The 25,043-nt window shown below is 34.5% G+C and overlaps 1 protein-coding gene across 1 annotated transcript in view; it reads right to left on the reverse strand.

Moving 5' to 3' along the window:
- The window catches only part of ME1 (malic enzyme 1), a 264,699-nt gene that overhangs the window by 33,579 nt on the left and 206,077 nt on the right, over positions 1-25,043 (reverse strand). Inside the window, exons 7-9 of the mRNA XM_027856507.1 lie at positions 14,573-14,682; positions 3,763-3,860; positions 1,690-1,803 (exon numbers count right to left, since the gene is read on the reverse strand). Of these exons, the coding sequence (XP_027712308.1) occupies positions 1,690-1,803; positions 3,763-3,860; positions 14,573-14,682 (322 nt within the window). The remainder of the gene's footprint in view (positions 1-1,689; positions 1,804-3,762; positions 3,861-14,572; positions 14,683-25,043) is intronic.

A 25,043-nucleotide genomic window follows, 5' to 3' on the forward strand; every position in this document is an offset into this window, starting at 1 on the left:
AGCAGCGACCTTGGTCATAATTCCAGATCAGAAAAGGATGCTTGAGACTGTTCACAGACCACAGCACAGGCCAGGAGAGCAGTAAACACACTTCTCCTTAGATCACACCACTTTGGAAGAACGGAAAACTTACAAACCTCATGGGCCAGCTCTAAAAACAGCTGCATGAAAAACCTTAAATTTGGGACAGTGTCCCCTCTACCCTGGGAGGATAGCCCATTTTTAATATAAAGCTAAAAGTCAAGAAATAAGCTGGAAAAATTAGCAAACAAAAAAAGATTCTCACCATAGAAAGTTACTAAGGTTACAGGGAAGATCAAAACACAAATTCAGAAGAAAATAACAAAGTCAAAACTGCTATATCCAAAGCCTCAAAGAGAAATGTGAATTGGTCTTAGGTGCAAAAAGAATTCCTGGAAGAGGTCAAAAAGGATTTTAAAAAAATCAAATGAGAGATACTGAGAAAAATTAGGAAAAGAAATGACAGTGATGTAGGAAAATCATGAAAAAAGAAACAAGAGCTTGGCAAAGGAGGCACAAAAAAATACTGAAGAAAATGACACATTAAAAAACAGAATAGGTCAAATGGTAAAAGGCACAAAAATCCAATGAAGAGAGGAACACTTTAAAAAATAAAACTGGCCAAATGGAAAAAGATGTACAAAAATTCACTGAAGAAAAAATTCTTCAAAAAAAAAAAAAAAAAAGAAGCTAGACATCACCTTTCCAGTTATCAAGGAAAATTGCCCTGATATTCTAGAACCAGAGGATAAAATAGAAATTGAAAGAATCCACCAATCACTCTTGAAAGAGATCTCAAAATGAAAATACCCAGGAATATCACAGAGCATTTTTCAGACAAAGTAATCAAAGCTATCTATAGTCATATCACTACTGATTGGTACCACCCCTTACCTCTGCGATTGGCTAATGTGACAGAAAAGGAAAATGATAAATGTTGGGAGGAACATGAGGAAATTGAAACATTGATGCACAGTTGGTGGAGTTGTGAACTGATTCAACCATTCCGTAGAGTAATGTGAAACTATGCCCAAAGGGCTATAAAACCATGCACATCCTTTGATCTACCAGTACTACTACTAGGTCTGTATCCCATAGTGATAAAAAACAAAAAGGAAAAAGACCTATATGCACAGAAATGTTGATAGCAGCTCTCTCAGTGATGGCAAAGAATTGGAAATTGAGGTTATGCCCATCAACTGGAGAATGGATAACCAAGTTATGGTATGTGTTTAGGATGGGATACTATTGTGTTATTATATGAAATGATGAGCAGGGTGTTTTCAAAAAAATATGGAGAGACTTACATGAACTGATGAAAAGTGAAGTGAGTAGAACCAGAAGAACATTGTATACACTAACAGCAATACCATACAATGATCAACTGTGAATGACTTAGTTATTCTCAGCAACTGAGAACCAAGACACTTCTGAAGGATTTATGATGAAAAATGCTATCCATCTCCAGAGAAAAAAATTATGTAGTCTGAATGCAGATCGAAGAATACTTCTTAAAACTTTCTTTTTCTTTCTGTATTTTCTTAACATGACTAGAAATATGTTTTGCATAGCTGCAGAAAAAAATTGTTTTTCTTTCTTTTTTTTTTTTAAAGATCAACCAATTTGGCTAATAAATGTTTATTATGGTTAATAGAAACAAAGACTTACCTTAACTATTAATCCTTTTGAGTCAACCAACCATATCCTTTCAATGGCTTTCTCCATGGATATCCCTTCTTTTTCCATGGCCATAATAATAAGGTTCGCAATCCCCAGGGCAGCCTAAGGAAGAGTTATAATAAACAGAGACTATAAAAACAAAAGATTTTTAAAGTTTTTAATTCATAGAATTTTACTGAAACTTGTAATTTAGATTATTCTGTCTTGATAATTAAAAATGCACAGAAAAGGATTTAACTGATAAGCTACTATACTTTTACTTCTACTCATGTTGGGTGAAAAGTAGTTTTTCCATATTGAATAATCTAAAAAGAGTAGTATTTGGTCTTCCTCTTTATCCAATTAATATTATGTTTACTAACAGTGTTTTAGCCCTACAAAACAAAATGTAACAGTAAATCACTACTTTTACTGAGCATAGTGTTTTCTGACAATTTAATCAAGACGGGATTGAAAGAAAATGTTCAGGGGCAGCTAGGTGGCACATTGGATAGAGCACTAGTCTTGGAGTCAGAAAGAACTGAGATCAAATCCAGTCTCAGACACATAACACTTACTGGCTGTGTGACTCTGAGCAAGTCCCTTAACCCCAATTGCCTCACCAAAAAAAAAAAAAGGAAGAAAACGTTCAGTCAAAGCTAATAAAATCCTACATAGTATTACCAAGACCATGAAATTACATGACCTATATATTAAGGCTAGACTCCCTGAAGTGGGTAAAGAGAGTTAGAAGTGGATTATGGCTACTTTACTGCAAATCAACAAAATTAGGCAGAAATATGAAAGAAGCTCACTGATAAAAGGTCTGTGTCCTTAAAAGTTTATACTTCTAAACATTAATCTGCTTTCTTAATTTGGGTAAGTTTAGGATGTGATTTTCAATAAAAGAACCAACCTTTTCTATTTAGTAAATTCTATGAAATATCACAAAACCTATGAAATTAAAAAAAAATCTCAAAATTAAAGAATATCTCTATTTTTTGAATCTTTCAACTACAAACCATTCTTTGGTGGTTTCTGACTATCCCAAAATGACCTTTTCCATTTACCAGATCTCTTTAGAAACTCAGAGAACAGAATTTCCAAACTGAAATGCTGTACATAAACATTTATCCAAGATGTGGTAAAGAATTTAAATCTCAGCAAAGAGTCATCTCAGCCCTGACTTTTCTTGTGCTTCCAAATTAATATGCAATAAATTGATGACTTCCCTAAAGTAAACCAATGCGTTTCTTAGTTTTTGTGTTCTGTATGTCAGTTATTAATATTTTCCATTAAAAATTCTAGCTTCAAGCGCCCATAAAAACCCAAGGAGTGTTTTTTTTTAAATGATAGTCTCCTTAAAAAGCTCCACAGAGGCAAAAACAGTTTTAAATACCCATATAACACATTCACTTCTCTATCCAACAAAATCTATCTTTTTTCACTCAAAATCATATTAGACTTGGAATTATAAGCTTTTTAAAAAAATAAAAAACAATCCACAAAGCATTCCTCCATTCCCATACTGGTTTTATATTTAATAATTCTAAACATATCTGGGCAATTTGCCTACAAGGAGTTCAGATTCAGTCGACATTTTAATTCTGTTTCTGGCGATGAACTGCTATTACCAAAATCTAGTCTTTTCTTTCTTAGATGATTAAAATACAGAAAAAGATAACATAACAGTGAATAACTTTGACTTAATGGCCAGGTCCTGCCAACAGTTTAGGATGTTTTGCATATGAACACTGAGAATACACTGGGAAATCCTATACTCCTTTTTCTTTAGAATTTTAAAGTTATTTTGAGAAAACTGCTTGTTAGAAGATTTAATATTTTAATTACACGTTTTATTAAAGGCCTTCATATATGTTCAAGGAGTAGAAACTTTTTTTCATCAGTGTGTGTGAATGAAATTTAAATGGAGCAATCATGTTTTTCTTGTGAAAATAAGTAGGTACGTTACTTACCTTGGGCGTCCTTGAGGAAGGACACAGCAAAATTTACTACAAATCTGTCAAAATATCTCAGATATTTTATTAATAATTAAAACTATATAAAACTGTGCTAAAGTACCTCTCCAGCTCCTTGGAATAGAATCGTGTGATCAGACAGGCTGTTCTGAGTAATGCGAAGAGCTGCAAGGAGACCCGCAACCGCAACAGATGCTGTTCCTGCAACAGATAATTATTTCCTTTGAATAATGTTCAAACAGTAATTAGCCAGTTATTGAGCTTACATTTTGTTATTTAGAATAAAAAAATCAAAGAGGGACAGAACTGGGAGTGCCCTCAAAGTTTCTGGGCTCCAACCTTTCTCAATCAATATTTTCAAATGGTGGTCTAAAACTGCTTTTGAAATACCATGAAAAGATAAAATAATCTTTTAAAGTAGACAAATAATACAATAAATAGAAAAGAATGCCTGAGGGTCTGAAACATATTCCCCAGTATACAGTCTTGTTGACAATGGCGTCCCTATCCCTCATTCCTAAGAGGTTATAGACTGTAGGGCAGAGGTTCTTAACCTAAGATCTCTGAAACTTGTTTAAAATAATTTTCTTTCATAACTGCATTTCAATATAATTGGTTTCCTTTGCAATCTTAAGTATCTTATTTTATACTTCTAAAAACATTCAGAGACAACATCTGTAGGCTTCACTGGATTGCAAAGGAGGTCCATGACACAAAGAAGGTTAAGAAACCCTGTTTTAGGGAGACTTCAGGGCTATACCTGAAGTAACACATGGTACATTACACAGCCTAATTATTGTAACTTGAGGTATACTGTTTGAATAGCTTTAATCCACTGTCAATCAATTTAAGGCAATTCATTGTCAGCCACCTGTAGTTAGGGTGCTTCCTATTCCAATGTTAGCGGTCTCATGAATGTTATCATAAGGATGAGGCTTGCATTAATTTTATGGTTTGCTTGATGGAAGAGAGGAAACCTGAAAGAGTGTGTGTATCTGTGCATGTGAGCATGTGTGTATAAACTGCAATAGTGACAACTTTACATTTTCACTAAAGAAAGGTTTTTTTATGTGAGGTTCCTGGTATTCTTTTCATTTTAAAGTAAGCATACTAACTAGTAAAATCAGATCCTTCCCATCTATCCTATTTTTGCCTGTGGGATCAACATTCTTTGTATGTCAAAGATTAGAAAGCTTGGCTTTGTCTTTGGTTCATTCTTGACACTAGGATGTTTAGAAAATAGGAAGTTAACAATGGTCTGGATTCATGGCTTATTTACTGGATTCAGCTGTGCTGACTATGGAGCAGGCAATAAGGAAATATTTGTACTAGGGTGAGATCTAAGAAGTAATTTTCAACGACGACTGATTTTTATTAGTGTGTGACATGCGTGTGTATGTTCAAGTGTTAATGGCTTGTTATTACAAAAAAAAAGATTCCTTATCCCATTATTTTGTAATAAAATGTAAAGATTCAATTTAATTTAACTCAATCCACCTAATGTTTAGGCATTAAAAATACACAGATAATTCCAACATAAAAAGCATTCCTGCCTCAAAGGAACTTACAATTTAATGAAGGAGAGGAATGAGGGAGATTTAGTGAGAGAAATGTAAAGGAGACCAGGAAAAATGCTATGAGAAACTTGAGGAGGAACAGAACACTTTAACCTGAGAAGTCAGAGGTTTCACAGAAGGGTTCATGTAGGAATCTGGTCTTAAGAGAGATGAAGACATCAACAGAGGAAAAAGGAAGAAGAATTAATTCCGGGCACAAGAGATAAAGTAGTCAAATATACGGAAACTGGAGGGGCCAAGATGAATCAGTCAATTAATCAGCAAGCACTTATTAAGCATCTGTTATGTGGCAGGTGCTGTGTTAGACACTGGTGATACAAGTACAATAAAGATCTCTATTCAAGGATAAAAAGGAGAGAAAGAGAATAATTTAGAGTGGCAGGAAGACTGAGTGAGTTAAGGAAGACAGTATGAGATCAGGCTGAACAAGCAGGAGACAGACTGTTGAGAGTTTTGAATGCAAAGATCAGAAGTTTATACTTTATTTGGTACTCAATGGAGAATCAATAAGGTTTTTTTTTTTAAATACAGGAATGGTGCAATCATAGTGTTGTGTTAAAGATGCATTAGAAAGTGGATAGACTAGAGGCATCAAAGTTTGTAGAAGGCTCTTACAATTACTAAGGAAGGGATGAGGGCCTGAACTACCATAGTTGTAATGTGAATGGAGAAAAAGAGTCAGAGTGGAGAGCTATTGTGGAAGCAGAAACAATCAGAATTTGGCAAAGGATTGGATGAGGGCAGTGAAAAAGAATGAAAGATAGAAGATTCCAAGGTTACAAGCCTGGGTGGCCTATGGATAGTTGTATATTAAGAGAAATACGGTGGGGCAGCTAGGCGGTACAGTGTATAGAGCACCTGCCCTGGAGTCAGGAGGACCTGAGTTCAAATTCAACCTAAGACATGTAGCACTGTCTAGCTGTGTGGCTTGGGGCAAGTCACTTAACCCCAATTGCCTCCCCACCTCACTCCCAAAGAAAAAGAGAAATAGAGAAGATGGGGAAGGGGCACACTGAGGGAAAAGATGATGAGTTCATTTTTGGGCATGTTTAAAAGTACAAAGGCTATCAGACTAGCACGCTGTCTGAAATAAGAGCTTAAAGCTCTAGGAAGGGGTTGGGAGTGGAGATATGGACTTGGGAATTTATCTTCTCACAGGAAATAATTGAAGTTACAGGATCAGAAGTAAAGAAGTTTCACAGAAGCCTACAAAGGAGGGGGTCTCAAGAAGAAGGGTGTGGTCTAGTGTAAATGACATGAAGTGGACTAAGAGTATGAGGATATAAAAAAGACATGGGATTTAGAATAAGAAGGTCATTAATGACCCTGGAGAGAACTGAATCTGTAAAATGATGTTCAATTATGGATTATCATTGTTAACAATGTTAACAAGTCCCTCCAATTTAAAAAAGTTATTTACACTGGCATGCATACTACACAAACTTTGAAAGCTGAGCAAGTAAGAGTTTAGTATTGTAATCCAAGAAAATATACAATTTGACACATTTAATGATATACATAAACTTTACTATATTACAGTAGTAATATACTCACATGTAGTAGTAGTAATTAAGTAAGAAGTTAATATGGCTAATTATAATTGGCATTATTTCATAAAGCTCATGCTTTTTTTTTCTTCTTCCCGTTTTATGATTATCAATGTTGACAGCTTTTCTTGATGCCATCTAAAGTCTAATCACACAGGTCCCCTTCTTCCCTCTCCAAACACACACAGGCCCTGACTCTGACTACACAACAGTTGAAGTCATCATCCTTCACTTGAAATGCTCACTTATCCCCATCCTATGGGTGAGATTCCTTGTATTATCTTCATATCCCACTTCTCACCCTAAGGATTTGAGCCAGCTGCTCCCTTTTGCAACCTGCCCTGGGTTACCTGAATAGCAAAAAGATCCATCAGTTTTTGGATAGCTTTCCTCAAAAGAGAATAGTACAATAATTTTACTGCAGTTAGGTTGAAGAGATTCAGGCTGGGATTGTCAAACAAATGCCAATTACCATGACAAGAACTAGCTTCAAAGATGTCATTAAGAAGACACACGATCACAATAGAAAATGGTTAGTTATGTGAGAATGAGGGATAGCTAGGGTGATTCACTGATATTTTCATGATATCAGGAGAGTAGGGAAGGCCTTTCAAACAATAAGTTTACCTCCTGTGGTGAAATTAAGGAGACATGTGGACAAGAGTTAAAAGGTATTGACAATTACGTATGGGTTACAATCTGAATTACTGTGAGGAATTTCCATATGAAAGAGATCAAAGAGCCATTTATTTGTGTATGCTATATATCCAAAGTAAAATGCCTGCTAGGCTTAATCTCTAGATTAAGCTTTTAGAATTTCAGTTTGACTTATTAGGAAGAGCAACAGTTGTAAATTGATTTTAAGTAACTTCCTTAATGGGTATTCAGCCTATGAAAATCTTGGCCAGATTTCTTAAGTGGACGAAATTAACATGAAATTGATCTGGGATAAAAACTATTTGTTTTCTTTACTAAAGAAAATTCTTAAAAAAAAAAAAATCCTGGCTCACTGAGCATGCGGCCATTTATACTTGCTGTGAATCTGGGCCAAGACTAATTTTTATACAGGGCTATTTTACTGTTTCTCAGTAAAACAGAGATTATAGTGGTGTCTGTGAATTATCCCATGACGGATTATCCTACCCCTAAACAAAAAGTACATGAAATTATGAGACACTATAACAAAAAGGACTCACTTTTTAGTGAGTCATACCTTCAGAACTGCTGTTTCTTCTATGCACTGATTGTTGCTGAAGGGGAAATGGCTCTTCACTTGATTGGCAGGAGAATACAATTGCTCTTGAGTGTTAATTACCTTCCAAACATTCACCTAATCATGGTGATTAGTAAGTACACTTATGACCATGTGTTGAGAGCTAAAGAACATGAGGAAATTAGTGATGGGCTTAAGAGTGGAGAGAGTCTATAATGAGATGGTGTGATTAAAGTGATAAGGGTCTGCGGAAGCAAAGAGATTATGTCACAGCAGCAAGACTGAAGGTACATTCAATTATTTAACTTTGGAAGTTTGTGGAAGAATGAATAGAGGTGTAGTGAATGTGTCTCAAGAATGAAGCTTTAGTTAGAAAGGAAAAAGAGAGTGATAAAGACAGCTCACAGAATTGGGTATCTCTGAGTATCTGTCAGTTAGCCAATGAGATTGAGTTGTGATTTCTGAGTTGTGAATACTTTCCAAGTATTCTGGGGACTGTGATGAAAGATCTTGTCAGATGATGTATATTTGTATGGTGAGTTCTTTAACCATCAAAAGTATCCAAATAAGAAAAGAGATTTTGTAGAAAGCGGGGAGGATGGAAGGTGAGGGTGCTACAAGCAGACCTAGAGCTCAGGCCTTCACCAAGACCAAAACCTGTCAGGGGATAACCCATTAAGAGAGGAAATGTGCACAGGGATAAATTCCGTCTTTGATTTAAAAAAAATTTTTGATGACATAACTACGTAATTAAAATGGAACAAATATTTCAATAATTTAGTGATTTTGTTGTTGTGTAGTCTTTCAATTATGTCTGATTTGTTATGACCCCTCGGACAAAGATATTGGAATGGGTTTGCCATTTTTTTCCTCTAAGGTGTACCCATTTTACAGATGAAGAACTGAGGCAAGTAGGGGTTAAGTGACTTGTCCAGGGTCACACAGTTAGTAAGTGTCTGAGACTAAATCTGAAACCAGACCTCTCTTGACTCCAGGCCTGGTGCTTTATCCACTGCACCACCCAGCTATCCAACTAGTAATTTCATTGTCACAAGGTATCTCCTTTCTATTAAGTTCTTTTAAAGTAAGTTGAATGATAGCCTTATGTTTGATAATCCCAAACATTCCAAATATTAGGTGAAGAATTCAATATTCTACAAAAACTTCTGAGAAAGCTAGAAAGCAATCTTACAGAAACTAGGTATAGACTAACATTTCACAACATATGCCAATATAAACTCCAAAAGGTTCTGTGACTTAGACATAAAGGGTAACATGCTCAACAAATTATAGAGGAGTGAGGAAGAAAATAACTTTCAGATCTCCAGATAGAAGAGTGCACGCACAAAGGGTAGAGATGATCAAGTTTTTGCACAAACAAAATTAATACAGCAAGAATTTGAAGGGAAATAAGTAACAGGAAAATAACATCATCAAATTTCTCTGACAAAGATATAAATTTAAAAGATTTAAAAGATATAAATTCAAATTTATAATAAAGGATATGACGAGGCAGTTTTCAGAGGAACTTATCAACCTATTTATGTTCCAAATCACTAGCAGGGAAATGTAAATTAGAAGCAACTCTGAGGTTCTACCCTACAATCATAAAGTTTGAAAGCTGACCAAAACAGGGAAAATGACAAATTCTGGAGGAGAAAGGCTGTAGCAAAAACAGGGACATTTATGGAGTGAGTTGTAAACTGAATCAGACATTTGGGAAAGCAATTTGAAATTATGCCCTCAAAGTTAACAAACCGTTCATATCATTTGACCCAGCAGTGCCACTACTAGATCTATATCCTAAAATGATCATAGGAAGAAGGAAATAAACTATACACACAAAAATATTTATAGCAGCTCTTTTTGTGGTAGTAAATAATGAAACAAAGAGGGGTGCCCAAATTGGGCAATGGCTGAACAAATTATGGTATATAAATGTAATAGAATCCTACTATACTATAAGAAATAATAAAGGTCAGTTTTAGAGAAATTGGCAAGACTTGTGTGAACTGATGCAAAGTGAAGTGAGTTGAGTAAGGAAAACAATTTCTACAATAACTTTGTAAAGACAAAGAAAATATTTTCATTAATTGGAAAAACTAAATTAAAAAAATTAAGAAACAAAGAGAAGGAGAGCCACAAAATCAACTAAAAATGACAATAATGTAAATGGAAAGAACATTAGCCACAAAATGAAGTAAAATTATATTGTGCAATTATAAATAAGCATGGGTCCCCAAAAGAGATATAAGAAAACATATCCCTCCACTCCTTTGTAGAGATGTGGGAGTAGTTCACTGGAGTAGAACAATGTATATAATGTAAGATATTTTGGGATATGTTGGTGAGTTTTGCTGAACTTTATTTATTTTCTTCCTCATAAAAAATCTTTGTTATAAGAGATTTCAGAGTGGAGGATGACTAAGCTTTACAAAAATAAAGATATCAATAAAATTTATTAAAAATTTTAAAAGTTAAGTTGAAAGGAAGTATGAGTTGAATGACGTTTAAGGTCTGTTTGAAGTCTAAGATTCTATGATTTTTCTCCCACACTAATTCCTATTCTTATGCTTCATGAAGGAATAGAGGTGACCCTGGGTTCTCAAGACCATGGCAGAAAAGCATAAGCCGTGGCAGGTTCTATCATGCTGGAAATGTTTTGAGAATAATCTCAGAAAGAGATTTTTTTTTCCTGCCCTCTGAGGACACAATTTAGTTGAGTGTGGAGAGGCTCATTCTAGTTGATGACTCAGTGATGAATCCTTTGGCCATGGCAACCTATGAAACAAAGGAAACTGCAAAATAACATTCAATCTTGTATGGCTCCCTTTGACTCTGAAATAGCCTTCACGAAGGAGCCTAGTGTACTAAGAATTATGGTTTTAAAAATATATAAAAGCATTAACTTAGCTGTTGGTATTCTAAATGTGAAGTCCTTCCACAATGACCTATAAAGGCATTACTATCAGGAACTGATGTTCTTGCAGAGAATATAGCAGAAGAAGAAAGGAAGATGCAGGTAAACTGAAGGATAGCTCAGATATTTTCTTTTTTTCTTGATTTTGTTTTTAAAAAATAATATTTTAATTTCCCCTAATCATATACAGACAATTTTAAACATTCATTAAAAAAATTTTGAGTTTTAAATCTTTTTCCCTTCCTCATTCCCTCCCTGAGAATGGTAAGCAGTTTGATATAGTTTATAAATGTGTAATCATGCAAAACATTTCTACATTAGTCACATTGTGAAACAGACTAAAAGAAAAAAAAAAGAACCATGAAAAAAAGGAAGCGAAAAATACTATACTTCAATCTACTTTCTGACTCCATCAGTTCTTTCTCACTCAGATATTTACCTTGGAAAGACAAATTTAAAAGAATTAGTAGAGTTCATTTTATGGTGTATCCAAAAGCAACAAGAAAAGCAACAAGGATCATTTGGTTGTGTAATATTGTAGTGCTCAGGACAAGTATCTGTGAAACAATCTCCATGAAAATAGTTTTAGTTTATGCCAACATAAAGAGGTGGAGAAATCATATGAAGAATCTGTTAAAACTCTTAAAAGTAAATTAGCATACATTTTGATATGATTTCAATGTAAAGGTGGGAAAAGGGGAAGACTGCAAAAAAATATTGTGAGATACATGGTTCAAGGATAAGGAATGGGGGAGGTCAAAGACCTGTAGCCTAAATAGAAAGTTTCACAACTATATATTTATTTTGAATGGAATTTCTCTTTGTAGCTCTTTTTGCTGATTTTTCTTTGTGATATATTAGAATGCTGATGATTTATGTGGGTTTAGATTTTATCTTATAATGTTATTGAAATTACTTTTTCAATTAATTATTTAGTTGACTCTCTTTGGGTCTCTAAGTATATACAATCACATTATCTTCTGCTTTCCTTTTACCTATGCTTATTCTCTAAATTTCTTTTTTTTTCATTGTTTATGATATTTATAATTTTTCCTATGTCAAACCAACCCTGCATTTCCACTATAAACTAAATGGGTTTAAATGGGCATATAATCTTGCAAATGTACTATTGCAACCTACTTGCTAATATTTTATTTTTAAAATTTGCATCAATGTTCATTAGGGATTTTTGGTCTATAGTTTTCTTTGCTTTGTTTCTCTGAGGTTTAGGTACGATAATTATATTTGTATCATAGGAAAGGACTGGCAGCTAGGTGGCACAGTGGATAGAGTGTGAGGCCTGCAGTAAGGAAGTCTGATTTTCCTGAGTTCAAATCAGGCCTGAGAAACTTAATAGCTGTGTGACCATGGGCAAGACACTTAATCCTATGTACCCCAGTTTCCTCATCTGTGAAATGAGCTAGAGAAGTAAATGGCAAACAAATCCAGTATTTCTGTCAAGAAAACCCCAAATGGGGCACTAAGAATTAGACACAACTGAACAACAGCAAAGGAATAGAACAGTGCCTTCCTTTTTTATTATTACAAACAGTTTACATACTCTGTGAATTCACTGCTTTTTGAGCATTTTATAGAAATCACTTGTGAATCTAGCTGGTCCTAGAATTTTTTTCTTTGGGGATTATTTTATGGCTTGTTCATTTTTTCATTGATGTTGGGTTATTTAATTAACCTATTTCTGATTTTGTTAATTTGCCTATTTTATATTTTTAAAGTATTCATCTATTTTCTTTAAATTATCAGTTTTGCTAGCATATTACTGGGCGAAGAGTTTCTAATAATTTCCATTATTTCTTTTTCAATTGTTATAAGTAGTTTTTTAGTTTTGATATAATTTGATTTCCTTTTTTTAAAGTTTCTAGTTTCATTCATCAGTTCGATGATTTTTGCTTTTAATAATATTAGTTTGCTTTTTAATATTCATAATTTTTACTTTTTATATAGTTGAGGATTTTTGTTGTTCAAGTTTTTTTTAAATTACATGCCAATCAATTTTTTCCTCTCTTTTGTTGACAAAAACACTGAAATATAGATTTCCTCCCAGAACTGTTTAAGTTGTAACCCATAAGTTTTAGTGCGCTGCTTTATTATTGTCATTTCTTTGATGAAATTTATATTATTTCTATAATTCATTCTTTGACCCTTCAATTCTCTATAATCTTATATATCTTCAATTACTTTTAAATTCTTTTTTTTGGGGTCTTTATTAAATAATTTTTTTTCTGCATTATGATTAGTAAATGACGCATTTAGTATTCCCATACATTTCTGGTAAGGTCTTTATGTCCACATATATGGTCAATTTTTGTAAAAGTGGCATGTGCAGCTAAAAAATATGTAAATTATTTACTATTCTCACTCAGTAATCATCACAAATTATCACAATTTCACTTACAATCTCCTGAAATATGGTATCAACTTTTTTTCTGATCACAACTTTTAGAGTCAGAAAATTCTTAGATTATAACTCCTTGACCTGTTTTCCAAGTAAGCGGCTTTGATACTGTATTTCTTCAATTTTTTTTTCTTTTTTGGAAAGGGATTATTTTTGATATTTCTTGCTATGTTGTTGAGTCATTGTTTTATGTGCTCCCCATTTTAATTTTCTGGGCATTCAGTTCTTGAGTGAGATTTTCCTAAGGTGTCAATATCCCTTGACCATTCTTTCCTCCCTGGAAAGGTTGCTTTATTCTCAGGGCTGATTCACTTCAGTACTGAAGAAACTCTCTGCCTGCCTGTTCATTCACACATCTAGGTTCTAGTGATTTCTGTTACCCATTCCATTCTAACCTTCCAAGAAGACTAGAACTTTAGGTCTTGGGAACACTGCTGTCATCACCTAATACAGAAGGAGTTAGAAACACAAAATGCTAGAACTCAAATGTATATTCCTTGAAGAAAGGGACAATTTCCTTTTTGCCTCAGTATCTCCACTGATTATCACAGTACCTTGCACACTCTAAGTGATTGTTATGTTGAAATTAATTGAAAGTGGGGGAACACTGTTTGTTTGTTTTTTTGGGTAGGGGAGATCACATAAGAAGGGGCAAGCGGAAGTGGTAGACATCCAGGAGAGTACCTCCTTCTAGGGTAGAGATGAGATATGCAAGTTTGCAGTGGACAGTCAGATTGGGAGAAAAGGGAAAATGTGGTACAGGGCCTTGAAAGATAACTGTGGTTAAAATGTGGCACAGAAATTGCAAAGATGGTTGAATGGATATTGTGTATTATTCTAAAACGTGTTTGAAGTCAGGTTTTCACACGCTCAATTTTTTTGTTCTTCAAAGACTCTGGGCATCAATTTTCTATCTGCGAAACGAGGCGATGGACTAGACGATCTTTAAAGTCTTTTCCAGTCCTAACACTCTACAATCACATGCTCTTTTTCTTTCGAAGAATCACTAGAGATAATAGAAGAAACGGTGCCAAGGTTGGACTAGAAGGCGTCTGACGTTCATTCTGGCGCAAAATCTATGATCCCAGAAATCTAATGATCCATTCCCCAACTACGGCTTGTTAGCGCATTATCTTGCCACGACGTGTTTTCTGAGCGTATCGGTCTGCATAAAATTAATAAGCTAATTGGAGCACATTTTTGTTGCCTTCAATACAAAGGAGACAGAATGTTTTATTACCTTGAATGTCATCGTTGAATGTGCAATATTTGTTTCGGTACTTCTCCAAGAGACGGAATGCATTTGCATTGGCAAAATCCTCAAACTGAATAAGACAATTCACTCCAAACCTATGGAGATTAAAAAAAATAATTTAAAAAGATATGTTAACTCTTAAAATAAACCTTCCAAATAAATCTGTAGAATAAACAAAAATATTTTCATTCTAAATTAAGAAATTACTTGTCATAATATTCTGGAACAACAAAATTTGATCGATCACCCCAGTACCCGGTATGCTACATGCAGAAGTAGCAAATAGGGTCGGAACCGAAACAGAAGGAATTTCTGCTAGAGGTGACACAATCTTCATAAGATTGATTTCAAGGCATCTCACAGACAGAACAATTACAAAGGAATGGAAAAGATCTGAGCAAATAAGACAAGCAAGGAGGTATCAATAACTATCAAACCATGTCTTCTCATTGCAATAAAAACTATGAGAAATGGCTCATTATGTATCAAAATCACTTTTAATACAAACACAACAAAAGACAGGGTTTCATAAATAATATTTCTTTTTAAAAATTTGATTTATTAGTGCCTTTTAAAATTTCTTTTCTAGATATATTGTACCGTATTCAACCCCTGCTGAAATGAACCCACCCTTGTAACATAAAGTCAAGCAATACCAACAACAGCAGTTACCCCAAGTAACAATATATACAGCATTTTTTTCCCTCAGAGTCCCTTGCCTATTGGTTGAGAGGAGGTTCTGTTCTCCATCTTTATGCCTATGACTCCCAGATCTACAAATCCCCCTCCTAAGTCTCTTCCTTCTAATCATCAACTGTTTATTGTTCATTCTGACTGGAAGTTCGGTAGGCATCTCGATTGCAACATGTCTATGAAAGAATTTATCATCTTCCCTCCCAAACTCACCCCTCTTCTGGGATTCCTTACCATACTGTAAAGCACACCACCATCTTTCTAATCATCCAAGTTCAAAGCCTTTGGGTCATCCTCAATTCTTCATTGACTTTCTTACCCCATACGACCAAATCAGTAGCTAGTTCCTGTCATTTTTATCTCCACATTTTTCATATACATTCCTTTCTCTTCAATCACACTATTATTACCTTGGTTCAGGCTTACCTATCTATACCTTGACTGGACAATTGCAATAAGCCCAATTTTAGTCTCCCAACCTCAAGCCTCTCTCTATTTCAAATCCATCCTCCACACAGATGACAAAGTGATTTTCATAACGCACAAGTCTGATTGTGTCATTTCCCTACTCAGTAAACCCCAGTGGATCAAATGTAGACTGTTTGGCATTTAAATATCTGGATAATCTGGCTATTTCTATGTTTCCACTTTTCTTACACATCACTTCCCTCCACACACACACACCACCCAATCTAATCACATGCCAAATTGCTGTTCTGCACATAGGATTTTCCATCTCCATCCTCCATGCCTAGAATGCTTTTCACTTCTGCCTCTTATAATCTCTAGTTTCCTTCAAGATTCACCTTAAGCACTACCTTCTACATGAAGCTTTTCAAAAATTTCCTCAGCTGTTTTTCCCCTCTCAAAAAACAAACAAAAACAAAAATAAAAAAACCTACTACTTATTGCTTATATAATTATATACGCAAATGTTATCTCCCTGATAGAATATAAGCTCCGTGAGGATAGGGACTGCTTTACTTTTGTTTTTGAACCCCCCAATACAGTGCCTGACACATAAAAAGTACTTAATAAATGCTTATTGACTAATTAATCCTCCAAGACAATTAGTGATTCTTCAGTTACTGAGAATTCATCTTTCTTTTAGTGAATTTTTCATTTACATTGCAGTCACATTGTTCTCATGCTTCTACTTATTTCACCCCTTGGTTTCCAGTTCTTTGTGATCACAAAAAGTGTGGCTAAGATTTTTTTTAGCTTTGTATTTGATGAAAAAGATACATTTAATCCTGATTTCATAAAATGAGCTGGGAGTCTAAAGAAAAATTTGAAGATAAAAATTATCTAAGTATCAGTGTTGCAATAACCACATTATTACATCTGAAGTAATAGTGGTACACAATTTCATCTAAATAAAATAGAGGAGACTAATCTACTAGATGACAATATCCTGCCCAGGAGACACATTTTTGATCTGGAAATATTTTGGAAAGAAAGTGGGGAAAAAAGCCATTTATTTGCTGCCTTAGAAGACTGTGTAATTGCTAGGAATACTGCAGTATTTCCTCTCTGGCCTTTGGCAGTTTGCTTACCATATCTTTGCAATCTATTCCACATTCCCAAATAATCCTATTTTGTTTTCTATGCCTTTCTTATAGCAATATCTGTTTCTTCTACCACCAATGTATAGAGGATGGATCAATGAGTTAACTGCTAATTGGACAAGGATTTTTAATAACAAGTCACACAAATTATGATGAAAATGAACATGTTATTTGGCCAGATCTTGGCCTTACACACAGGTGACATGATAAACAAAAGCATATCATATTTTTATACATATGTACATATATATGTATATCTCTATCACAAATATACATATGCTCACATTTAAATACAAGCTCATATGTTTAATTATTGTGAAGTTTTGTCATTGTAGAAATTATAATTTCATAGAAACATTAAAATTGAAGGTAATTTATAGCTGTAATTATAAATTCTGATGCAATTATGCAGAGGTAGCTAGGTGGCACAATGGACAGGGTTGCTGGGCCTGGAGTCAGATACACCTGAGTTCACATTTGGCCTCAGACACTGTACGTACTTGTCTTACTTTCTGAGCTTGGCAGTATTTAGATATATAAAAGGATCCTTGATCACTTGATATGGGTATTCCCTCCAAAAAAATGCAAATCACAACTTGTACATGCTGATAATTTTTTCAAAAAGTCAAGTCACTTAACCTCTGCCTGCCTCAGTTTGCTCAATTGTAAAATGGGGCTAAGAACAGGCTAAGAACCTCTCAGGGTTGCTGGGAGGATTAAATGAGATAATATCTGTAAAAAGAATTAAGCAAAGTGCATGGCACATATCAGGTATTCAATAAATGCTTATTTTCTTCCGTCTTTATGCTTGAAGTGTCATTGGTGACAAATAATTTTTAAAATGAAGATGTACTTATAAGAATTATGTCAATTATTTATGCTGACAAGCCATAATTATGTCTAAGACTTTTAAAAATGTATAATTTATAATCTAAAAAATTCCAGTAAGCCTTAGAATAGATAGGAGTTAATAAAAAGTATTAAGATACTGTAAATTTGTTTAATATTAACACTTATTTTGGAAATAATGAGGATTAAGAAGGCATTTGAGCTAGTAAGCTTAATCCTCAGGTCTAATATGAAATGGAATAGTTCATTCTTTCCTTAATTGTTTTTGTTTTATATTCTCTATTAAATTTTATCACCTGTCAATACTTTTCATATGAATTCACCCTTTAATTCTTAACAACTTAGCAGCAATTAATCTTGCAACCTCCAATATACTCTTGACAGGGTATCCATTATAATTCATAAATCTGAGCAAACCAAACTAAAGTTAAATGAAAAACCTGATAAAGTAGAACTGATATAACTATGACATTTTAATAATAAGTTGCTAACACCACCATGCATGACAGCCAAAACTAAATACTGTATTTTCATACTGGTATTCAAATCACTTGAAAAATGCTTTAATTAAAAAAAATAAATAAAAAATAAAAATAAGGGGGGCAGCTAAGTAGCACAGTGGATAGAGCACCGGCCCTGAAGTCAGGAGGACCTGGGTTCAAATCCGGCCTCAGACCAAACACTTGACACTTACTAGCTGTGTGACCCTGGGCAAGTCACTTAACCCCAAATGCCTAAAAGAAAAAAAAAAAAGAAAAATGCTTTAATTTTAAAAAAAAAAATAGTATCAGTAGCCAAATTCCATACAATAAAATTAAACAAAAACTATGGAATGTTCATCCTTTATAATAGTCCATATTTTGGCTAGGGTAGACAGAACCTGAGAATTTGGAAAATAGCTTGCAACATTGCTAGGATATATTTCTGGAGTTTTACAACTGCTATTAAATATTTTTAGGAATTATCTCTACTGCATTATTGAACAATATAGTATATTGATTAAAACACATCAGGATGAGTCATGGGAACAGAGTGGCATGTTGGGACCTACAGACGGCTGGATCCCCCCAAAAAAACATCCAGTAGAGTAGTAAAAATGTAAGAAGGAAGAATGAAAAAGAAAATCAAAGAGAAACAGCGATAACCTCCTCTATTTACTCTAACACTATAATTAATAATACTAACATATATATGTATATTACTTACAATAATAATAGCTAACATTTACTTAGTGCTTACTATATAATAGGCAGCTGGAGGTGCAGGGAAATAGCACACCAGGCCTGGAGTCAGGAAGATCTGAGTTCAAATCTGGCTGTGGACACTTACTAGCTGTGTGACCCTAGGCAAGTCACTTAACCCTGTTTATCTCAGTTTTCTCATCTATAAAATGAGCTAGAAAAGGATATGGCAAATCACTCCAGTATCTCTGCCAAGAAAACCCCAGATGGGGTCACAAAGAGTAGGACACGACAGAAATGACAGAACAACGACAATAACATCAACAAATGTAACAGGCAGTTTACAATAATTATCTCATTTGATCATCACTACAACCCTAGGAAATGACTATATTTTCCTCATTTTATAGCTGAGAAAACTGAAGCGAAGAGAGATTAAGTGACTTGTACCCAGAGAACAAATGTCTGAGGCCATATTTGAACTCAGGTCTTCCTGACTCCAGGCCAGAGGTTCCATTTACTGTGCAATCTAGCTGTACAGAATCCTGTGGAAACTATGCACAGACAATCTAGGGCAGGGAGAAGGCAAAATGTGAAATAGTACAAACTCAGAGCAGGAGAAAGGGCCAGACCAGCAGCATAGTACCCAGGCAGCATCCCTCAAGGAACAGCAATGCCAGCTTAGCACCTAGCTAGGTTATGGCCCAACCTATAGCAAAAGCCACAGTTGGAGAAAGGTTCATGGGAGGATGTGGGAAGCAAAGGCCCTGGGGTCTTGCAGGAAGCGTGCTACCAGTAGAAATAATACTTTGTTGGGCCATGTCAAATGCATAATAATGGATGGGGCTAACTCCCGGAGTGGGACAGTAAAGTAGGAGAAAAAGAAGGGACCAGGGCCAAAACCTGAATCGAACAACCAGGGTACTGAGACAAAACCCAGGAATTCATTCAAAAGACAATGCTTAGTCTTAGCAACTGTATCTTGGACCCTAGCAAAGCCTGCCCATGCCACCAAAGCACGGAGGATGGAGTGGAGTCTGACCCAAGCACAAAGCCCCAGTTTAGAAACTGAGGCTTAGGGACAAGACTAAACAGAAGAAATTGATTAACATAATGAAGAAATACTATGAACCTGAAAGAAATCTAAAATGTCAACCAAGAAAAAGAGAGTAACTTCACAAGTACAAGTGGAGCTTTGGTGGAAAGGATGTCCTGGCCACAATAACCACAAGAATTCCTCAAACAAAATAAAACAAAAGGTACAAAATATAATGTTAAATGAAATGATAATGAATGAGGAATAAATGACAAGGAAAATTCATAGGTTAGATAAGATGGGGGTAAATCTTACCCAAGAATTGAACTCCCTAAAATTTAGGATGGGCCAAACATAAAGCATTGACTCCAAAAGACAAGAAAGAATATTAAAACAAAATCAAAGCATCGAAAAAAGGAGAATGTAAAGTATTACGAAAAAACAAAAGAATTATGAAAACAGGTCAAGGAGAAATAATCAAAGAAATATTGGTTTCCTGAAATTCATGACCAAAAAATAATCCTGGATATCATCTTTCAAGGAATCATAAACAAAACAGAACCAGAGGACAAAGTGAAATAAAAATAAAAACAATTCACCAATCAACTCCTAAAAGGATACCCCATGATGAAAGCCCCCAGGAATATCATAGTCAAAATCCAGGGCTTCTTGGTCAAAGAAAAAATATTGCAAACAGTCTAAAAGAAAGAGTTAAAGAATCATGGAGCCATAGTCATGACTCCATAGGATTTAGCAGCTACCACTATAAAGGAGAGAGAAGCCTGTAATTATTCTGGAGGTTGGCAAACTACTTTACTTAAATAAGATACAATTTTTTTTTTAAATAAAGTAAAAATGTAAAAAACATTCTTGGCTTGTTGGGCTGTACAAAAACACAGAGTGGCCTGTATTTGGTCCACAAGCTATAGTTTGTTACCTCCTGGCAAGCCCCTTGCCTTCAAAGGTAAAAGATAAAGGTTTACAACCAAGAATAAACCTATTTGGTAAAACTGATTATAATCCTATTGGAGAAAAAAGTGGTTCTTTAATGAAAGAGGACTTTCAAGAATTTCTGAGAAAAAGGCCACTGAGTGGAAACTGAAATGTAAAGGCAGGAGTCACAATAAACACAAAAAAGTATATATATCTGATTACATGGAAAGGACTATATTCTGATGAATTGTTTACATTATAAATGGGGGAGAGGGGTCCTCTCAAACTCTAATATGTTCAAGGGTCATAGAGAAAGTTAAACAAGACAAGAAGAGTACATAAAGGTGGTTTTGTTATGCTCTAATAGTTTTAGTGGAAGAAAAAAATAGAAGGAAAAGGGAATATACTGAGAAGGAAAGGGAATTTCCTAACTTTTATCAATGCATGAGATTAAGAATCTCTAAACACAGAGGACATTGTAGGGGGTAGGGGAAGTGGGAGTCCCATGAACTCATTTTCATCTTAACTGGACACACATTTAACTCACACATACACACTTACACAATAAAAGTTTGGTGTAAAAATGCCTCATATTATACAGGGTGGGGAAAGGGAGAGTAAAGTTTCTTAGGGAGGGCATTCACAAGGAAAACAAATTTGAACATTAAAAAGTGAAATATGAAGGAGTTTTAAAGGAAAGTAAGGTAAAAACCTGTGATCTCATCTCAGTAGCTGGAGTCTTTGGATTTATCAAATAGTAGATTAATATAGTAATTGACTGTTGTGTCTTGCATACCTAACCTATTCCACGATCCACCACTCTAGTTCTTAGCCAGTACCAAGTAGTTTTGAGGATTGCTACTTTATAATATAATGTAATATCAGGTACAGCTAGGCCCACCTTCCCTTGCATTTCTTTTCATTAGTTCCTTTGATATTCTGGACTTTGTGTCCAGATGAATTTTGTTATTGTTTTTTTCTAGCTCTACAAAATAAATTTTTGGTAGTTTGATTGCTATGGCATTGAATAAGTAAATTAATTTAGGTAGAATTGTCATTTTTATTATATTAGCTTGGCCTACCCATGAGCAACTGATACCTTTCCAATTATTTAGATCTGACTTTATTTGTGTGAAAAGTGTTTTGTAATTGGGTTCACATAGTTCCTAGTTTTGTTTCGGCAGGTAGACTCCCAAATATTTTATAGTGTCTACAGTAATTTGAAATGGAATTTCTCTTTCTATCTCTTGCTGCTGGGCTTCATTAGTAATAAGTAGAAATGCTGATGATTTGTGTGGGTTTGGAAAAACTGAAAAAATATATGGCAGAAACCGGGCATAGCCCATCATCTTACACCCCATACCAAGATAAAGTCAAAATGGATAGATATAAAGACTGATACTATAAGCAAACTAGAAGAGCAATGAATAGTTTACCTTTCAGATCTATGGAGAAGGGAAGAATTTATGACCAAACAAGAGACAGAGAGTATTATGAAATGCAAAATGGACAATTTTGATTACATTAAATTGAAAAGTTTTTGCACAAATAAAGCCAATGCATCCAAGATTAGGAAGGAAGCAGAAAACTGCGAAAGAATTTTTACAACCAGTGTCTCTTATAAATGCTTCATTTCTAAAATATATAGAGAACTGAGTCAAATTTATAAGACTACAAATCACTCACCAATTGAGAAATGGTCAAAGGATATGAACAAGCAGTTCTCAGAGGAAGAAACCTAGGCTATCTATAATCATACGAAAAAAAATGTTCTAAATCACTATTGATTAGAGACACGCAAATCAAAATGACTCTCTGAGGTACTACATCACACCTATCAGATTGGCTAAAATGACAAAACAGGACAATGATAAATGTTGGAGAAGATGTGGGAAAACTGGAACACTAATACATTGCTGGTAGAACTGTGCAATTATCCAACCATTTTGGAGAGCAATTTGGAACTATGTCCAAAGAGTTATAAAATTGTGCATAACCTTTGACCCAGCAATACCCCTTCTAGATCTGTATTCCAAAGGATCATAAAAATGGGAAAAGGACCCACATGTACAAAAATGTTTATAGAAAGCTCTTTATTGGTGGGAAAGAATTGGAAATTGACCATCAATTGGGGAATGGCTGAAAAAGTTGTGGTATATAAATGTAATGGAATACTAATGTGCTATGAGAAATGATGAGCAGGCACACTTCAAAAAAAACTTGGAAAGACTTACATGCTGATGCAGAGTGAAATGAGCAGAACCAGGAGAACATTGTACACAGTAACAGCCGTATCATAGGATGAATGACTTTGATAGACTTGGGTCTTCCCAGCAATGCAAGAATCTAAGACAACCCCAAAAGATCCATGATGGAAATTGATATCCACACCCAAAGAAAGAAATATGGAGTCTGAATGCAGATGGAAGCATACTATTTTTTCTCCTTTTCCTTTGTTGTTTTGTTTTATTGCTTCATTCTTGTGGTTCCTCTCATCAGTTCTAATTGTTCTTTTCACCATGACTAATGGGAAAATATACTTAACATGAATGTATATGTAGAGTCACTATCAGATTGTACACCATCTTGGGGGAAGAAGTGGGAGAGGGAGAAAATTTAAAACTCAAAATCTTAGGGAAGTGAATGTTAAAAACTAAAAATAAATAAATTAAATAAAACAAAACAAAACAAACAAAAAAACCTGTGATCAAAGTAGGGCAAAGGGCAGGCTTTTAATTTTAGATCACTAGTGTTAAATTCCTCTTTAACCATCTTCTTTGCAAAGAAGGGAAAGGAGAGTTAAAGATGGGAAAAATTACAAGAAGATGGGATGAAGGAAAATATACAATTCACAGTCATAACCATGTAAGTAAATGGGATGAAGTCCTCCATAAAATGGAAGAAGATAGTAGCACAGATTAGAAAGTAGAACTCATTAAGGGCACATACTTTTTTTAAACCTACACTAAAACAAAAAACCCAACACATCTGAACAAAGCACAACTGAGTCTTAAATAATGACTTCCTCACAGTTAGTATAGGAAAATCCTAAGGAAAAATCAGTACAATTTTTTTTTAGCACAGTGCTTTAAAGTGAGTGAAGTGTCCAATTTGAGACATGATGTAGATGGCATTAGGACAGTAATGGATTACACTATTTAAAGCAGAGAGGGATCCCAGAAACTATCCAGTCTAGGCCATCAACCTTACACATGAGGAAATTGACACTTAAAGAGGCCTGCCCAAGGTCAACAGTTATCAAGTACCAGAGAAAGGAGGTAGAGTTTCAAATCAATATTTTACTCTTATATCTACAGTACAAAAATCCCCTCAGAAACAATAATATCTCTAATAGTCAAAGAAAAGCTCATTTCTCTTAAGTATACTTTAATTAGGAAGTCAATGAAATATACTTGCATATTTGTGAAATACTTTGGATAAGAACTGAACAGAAAATTAATCAAAATACCCAACCTCCTCATTATATTAGAATTGTTACTAGGGAAAAAGAAACATAATAAAGGCAGTAACTTTTAAACTTAATTCTGTAAAATGAAACTGTAACATGTCTAAATGTTTATCTCAGTTCTAAGATTAAGTTCAACACAAAAGCCTGTCTACACAATTGGAGTCTGAACACTGGTATCCATTATAGAAAAGCTTATGGATGCAATTGCAACTTAAGGATTATCTGAACTGAGGAGAGAGAAGCACTGCATTAGAAACTGCTGTCTCTGTTTAAATAACATGTCATGATGGGTTACAACTTGAGGGTTATCTAGATTGAAAAGAGATAAACACTGCATTTGAAATTATTGTTTTTGTTTAAATAACATGTCATGGAGAAAAGAAAGATGACCTCCGACTTTCATTCAAATCTTGCCTCATACATACTGGCTATGTGTCCCTGGGCTAGTCATATAATTTATCAGTGCCCCAGGCAACTTTCTAAGATGTCAAATTGCTGAATGGTACCCAGATACACTGAAAGGAGTTTCCTTGTTGGGAAATCACAGATCTGGTCCATTCTTCCTCACCTTAAAAAACAAAAACAAAAAAACCAGAACACCCTATACCTTTTTTTGTTATAAAATAAAAATTATTTTGGTACAGTGAACTTTTAAAATTATTTTTTACTTAGCCCTAAAATGACCAAATATTATGAACAATTGAAAAATAAAAATCTTTACTTATTT

Source organism: Vombatus ursinus, unplaced genomic scaffold (genome assembly GCF_900497805.2).
Source record: "Vombatus ursinus unplaced genomic scaffold, bare-nosed wombat genome assembly UNPS02000582.1, whole genome shotgun sequence".
NCBI classification, from domain to species: Eukaryota; Metazoa; Chordata; class Mammalia; order Diprotodontia; family Vombatidae; genus Vombatus; species Vombatus ursinus.